Here is a 4,723-nt window from a genome sequence, read left to right on the forward strand (position 1 = left end):
AAATGTTCAGCAAGTTCTGTTGAACTACTGTTCTTGTGCCTGACGTCGAATCTGTGCCCATTAAACCTTTTGTTTAATTGTTCCGTTGTACAACCAACATAAATCAAGTTATGTTTCGTGCATTCTTTCGTTCTGCTTATTAAAAAAACTGACAAAATCTGATGATGTCATTCTATCAACGTATGGACGCTGGTTACTCTCGTTCATAGTTTACGTTTGGTTTCTGAAATTTTGAATTTTCAATCACCTTTTGGTTTGAACTTGAGAAAGACAGACGTTCTGTCGAAATATTGTTCAAAAAATAAAACACCTAAAATCGCACTCTTCGTCTTGACTAATAATAATAATAATAATAATAATAATAAAAATTATTATTATTATTATTATTATTATTATTATTATTATTATTATTATTATTATTATTTTTATTATTATTCCGTGGACGTGGACAACCTATGCAGCTTCTCCGTCAAGGAAAATGCAACGTCACCTTATTTCTGCTGCGAATGCAGTATTTTCAAAGAGCGAAGTGGAAACAGAAGTGCTAGTGAAGAGATTAAATTTACTATATTAACATGTACCCTACGAATGACAACACATCTGCACAAGTATATGCATTCGTGTGTGTGTGTGTGTGTGTGTGTGTGTGTGTGTGTGTGTGTGTGTGTGTGTGTGTGTGTGTGTGTGTGTGTGTGTGTGTGTGTGTGTGTGTGTGTGTGTGTATGCACTTGAAAAATTGAAGTTGATTTCTTTATGTTCCGTAAATTACCAGATCGCGAACCGGTTGGTTGCTGATATACACCACACGTTTTCCAATTATCTTTGTCTTTCAGAAATCTCAAAGCATTCCATGCCTGTTTCGATGGAACAGATGAAAAATGTGATGCATACTTTAACGCTCTGGGTTCCAGTATATGCTCGGTAATTGTCATTTTCCTAATAAACGAAATATTTATTTCCAGAACGAATCAATCACAAAATGCTAAATCAAAACTGTTGAACTCTTTTACTTGTTCCAGCTCGAGAGCCGTTGTCATGGTAGGGCGCCGCCAGGTGGTGTTGCTCCATTTTTATTAATGTTCCTTTTATAAGCAGTTTTTGTTGTATGCGGGTGTACGTCTTGCTGCTCCCGTTTGTATTTCCTAGTTTGAAGTTGGTTACTTCGGTACCCTTCCCAATAGGCGATGCAATTCGGTTTTGAAAACATCTCTGTCCACTCTATTTAGCTACGTTAAGTCTTTAGTGTAGCTATTAAAGAGCAAACTTTTGAATTCCATGTTATTGCAGGATCTTATCCTGTACTTTGATGGAAATTTGGGGATCATATTAACTTTTCGTGCCGACGTTTCTTTGCAGTCTTTCCAAGATCTTCCAGAACTATATTTCAGCATGTATATTCTGCCTTCATTCCTAAGACTAGACTCATAAATTTTAAGTTTATCCTGGTAGCTTGTCTGCTGTACTGATACGATAATCTTAGTGTAGGTTCGTTATACTGTTTCGCGTTCTGCTATTAATTTTACTTCATGTGCCAACCAAACTTGGGAGCAATAGTAAAATTAAAGCTTAGAGTAAATCTTGTCAAGTGAACCATCATGATTTTTTGCTCTTTAGTTACGAAAGATCTTAGTATCGATCCGGTCAGCCACCTGCATTTCATTGCTAAATTAGTAATAGACGGTAGGAAGGATGGATAATTACACATAGCAATTCTTAGGTCATACATTTACAGTAATTCTAGGACTTCAGAATTGAGAACATATTCTTCTAAGTAAGGCAATTGGGCGTCTTCCTCTAGCATATTAGGAATCTAGCTTGGTGACTATTCCTCTTAATTATATATGTAATATATTTCATAGTCCTCAGACAGCTTTTAATTCTGCTAGCTACTGATATAAATTACTATAACACACACACACACACACACACACACACACATGCACACACACACACACACACAGACACACACACACACACACACACACACATATATATATATATATATATATATATATATATATATATATGATAATAAAATATATCTTTCATTCTACTAAGGACACACTTTCACGATATTTTATGAAAATCTTTGTTTTAGCGTTTGGTGAAAAGACACACACCCAGACCCCCTCTCTTTGGCTCTTCTCCACACCCTAATGAGGTACGTATCTTTATCAACACAATACACTTCAAAGCGCATACAATTAGTGCAATATACGAAATATCATTTATATTTTACCGTAAATCAGCGGTAATACTAGCGTAATAGCGGTAGCCTTCAGTATTAAAATTTTGGGGAAATATAAGAGTAAAAAGGCTCACACCCAATTTTCAGATTGCGTATCACTGTAAGGTCTGCTCATTACTATCAACGCAATCCTGTAATATTATCGAATACTGCCTTGAACCGGCCCCTACATTTTCGGGTGCCTCAGCAAAAGAGTCTTTCGGAACAAGAGAAATAAGAGCGTCAAGGCTCTCTATATATCGATCTCTCTTCAATCACCTCCAATACGGATCTGAACGCTGGACGCTTTATCAGCGTCAGATTAGTCAACCGGAAACGCTCCATATCAGATCGCTTCAAATTATCACGTAACAGGAGGAGGTGTCTCCTACTGAAATCCTTTTGAAAACTGGGATATTCAGTTGAAGCCTACAATATTCGCCATCTTCGTCATGCTCCTCGCTGGGTTGGCTCCCAAATCTGGTCCTCTTCAGACAGGCCGATAGAAGAGAATGGTAGATATATAGGCTGCTGGATATCCAGAAATATTTATACTTGATCGAAGGTCCTTATTTTCTTGTTTCGAAAGATTCTTTCACTGAGTCTCACAAAAGATTTAGCCGCCAAATTAAGCCGACGGAACATTTGTACATATAATGCCTTCATTACCAGTGCATGAATCGAACTGATCCAAATACTTTATACAAACATATCCTTCTACAATAAATTCATTATAACTCTAGAAATATTGATATAACAATGATAACATCTATGGAGCAATGGAAACATTAATGAAATAGGATGAAGTATGCTCACTACTACCAGAAAATGTGTTACTAAAATTGTTATGGTTATTGTTTCCATGCAATAATTTCACCGAGTTTAGGCTTCCGTTAAGGCATGCCGATATTCAATGCTAATATGCGTTGTTTTATTACCCTAAAACACCTTTTAGGATGTTTATATCAATTATTTAATATTGTTTTTTTTTACAGATGAAGCTCAAAACGCTTTTGTATTTTGTAATTCTCGCTGTAGTAGCAACGTATATTTAACTAAATATTGTGTTGCTACGATTATTTGGAGTTAGCATTGTGAAATGACCACAGTTTTCCCGGTGTTCTATTTATGATAGTTGGTCCATTGCTGATGTCTGTTCAACTATCAACATTTTCTTTTCGAAATTGAATTAAAATTTATTTACTTACTGATCTTCCCAATATGCTGTGTATTTTCATATTACATTGAAATTCAGTTAATAAATGTTATAAATGCCTACCGATGTCTTTGTCTTCGTATACGATTTCCCTAGTATTAAAAATTTGATATGCATTGTTACTGATAACTGATATTAAAATTATCATAGTTATAATACATAACAGTTTAAAGGAACTTCTAATAATTACTGACGCTCTTCTACGGCATCATATTTGAGATTTATATTTGGTACCACAAATAATTTCGAGGCAATAATATAAAATTGCTGGGTGAGATATAAATAACCCTGTACACCATCCATGTATATGCTTCTATGATGAAAGAAATTCATTTGATGTTATGTAACTGTAAGGCAGCTAGGTGACAGATTCGTTAGTAAACTGGACGAAATGCTGTTAAGCATTCACATTCTCCTGAAGTCAGTTTCGCCTTTTATTTTTTTGTGAACATTCAACGCTGAAAAGAAAATTCAAACAGCGTTTAAACTCTGTCTTAGTATATAAGTGTATGTGTGTACGTGTGCAAGGTAAGCATGTAAATGTCCGTATGTGTGAATCAGCGTTATTTCAGTAACAAACCATGATCGATGTCACATCTCAAAAGAAAACCACTAGATAATATTGACAAGTGTATTAAATTGAATTACCATCCATAGTTATGTGATGTGTTACAAATCATTATTACAATCACACGCATCTACACAAACATATACCTATACAGACTAATTAGAGAAAATGATTATTGCCTGAATGTATCTAGAATATAAAACGACTGCAGTTGAAAAGTATATTATAAAACAAAGCTAAGAGTCCGTACATATGCCTAATTTATTTATATTTAGAAATATATGCGATAAATTTTGAATAGGAAGTTTTTACAACATCAACTATGAGTCACGGACTGCTTTTTGTAGCTTTAAGTAGTAGGAATATAAGTTGGTTTCAGTAATGGGGAACGCAATTGAAAGGAAACTTCGCTTAGAAAAAGTCGTACAAGAAGGAAGAAAAACATAAAAATTCTTTTGAAGGAAACAAGCAGTCAAGGGAAGTTAGTTGCGAATACACTTTTCATTAAAAAATAGGTAATAAAAGAATTATAAAACTAAACAATTAGTCTTGTACATTATTTATATATAAAATACTAAAGTTAGCAGTCATTTTTGACGCACAGTGCCACATAATTCTTTTACATTCTGTAAACTACCGATATATTCGACGCTTATTAATTTGCTTATAAAATGTCACCTATTCCATATATATATATATATATATATATGTA

General features: G+C 34.2%; 1 protein-coding gene and 1 long non-coding RNA gene across 2 annotated transcripts in view; one reads left to right on the top strand and one right to left on the bottom strand.

The window, feature by feature from the left end:
- Positions 1-3,505, top strand: part of LOC128249757 (uncharacterized) — a 7,965-nt gene extending 4,460 nt beyond the window's left edge. The window contains exons 3-5 of the mRNA XM_052974242.1: positions 834-921; positions 2,099-2,161; positions 3,223-3,505. Of these exons, the coding sequence (XP_052830202.1) occupies positions 834-921; positions 2,099-2,161; positions 3,223-3,282 (211 nt within the window). The 3' untranslated portion in view covers positions 3,283-3,505. The remainder of the gene's footprint in view (positions 1-833; positions 922-2,098; positions 2,162-3,222) is intronic.
- The window catches only part of LOC128249767 (uncharacterized), a 3,046-nt gene continuing 1,568 nt past the window's right edge, over positions 3,246-4,723 (bottom strand). Inside the window, exon 2 of the long non-coding RNA XR_008265870.1 lies at positions 3,246-3,901. This is a non-coding gene — a long non-coding RNA (uncharacterized LOC128249767). The remainder of the gene's footprint in view (positions 3,902-4,723) is intronic.

This window comes from Octopus bimaculoides, chromosome 18, assembly GCF_001194135.2.
Source record: "Octopus bimaculoides isolate UCB-OBI-ISO-001 chromosome 18, ASM119413v2, whole genome shotgun sequence".
NCBI classification, from domain to species: Eukaryota; Metazoa; Mollusca; class Cephalopoda; order Octopoda; family Octopodidae; genus Octopus; species Octopus bimaculoides.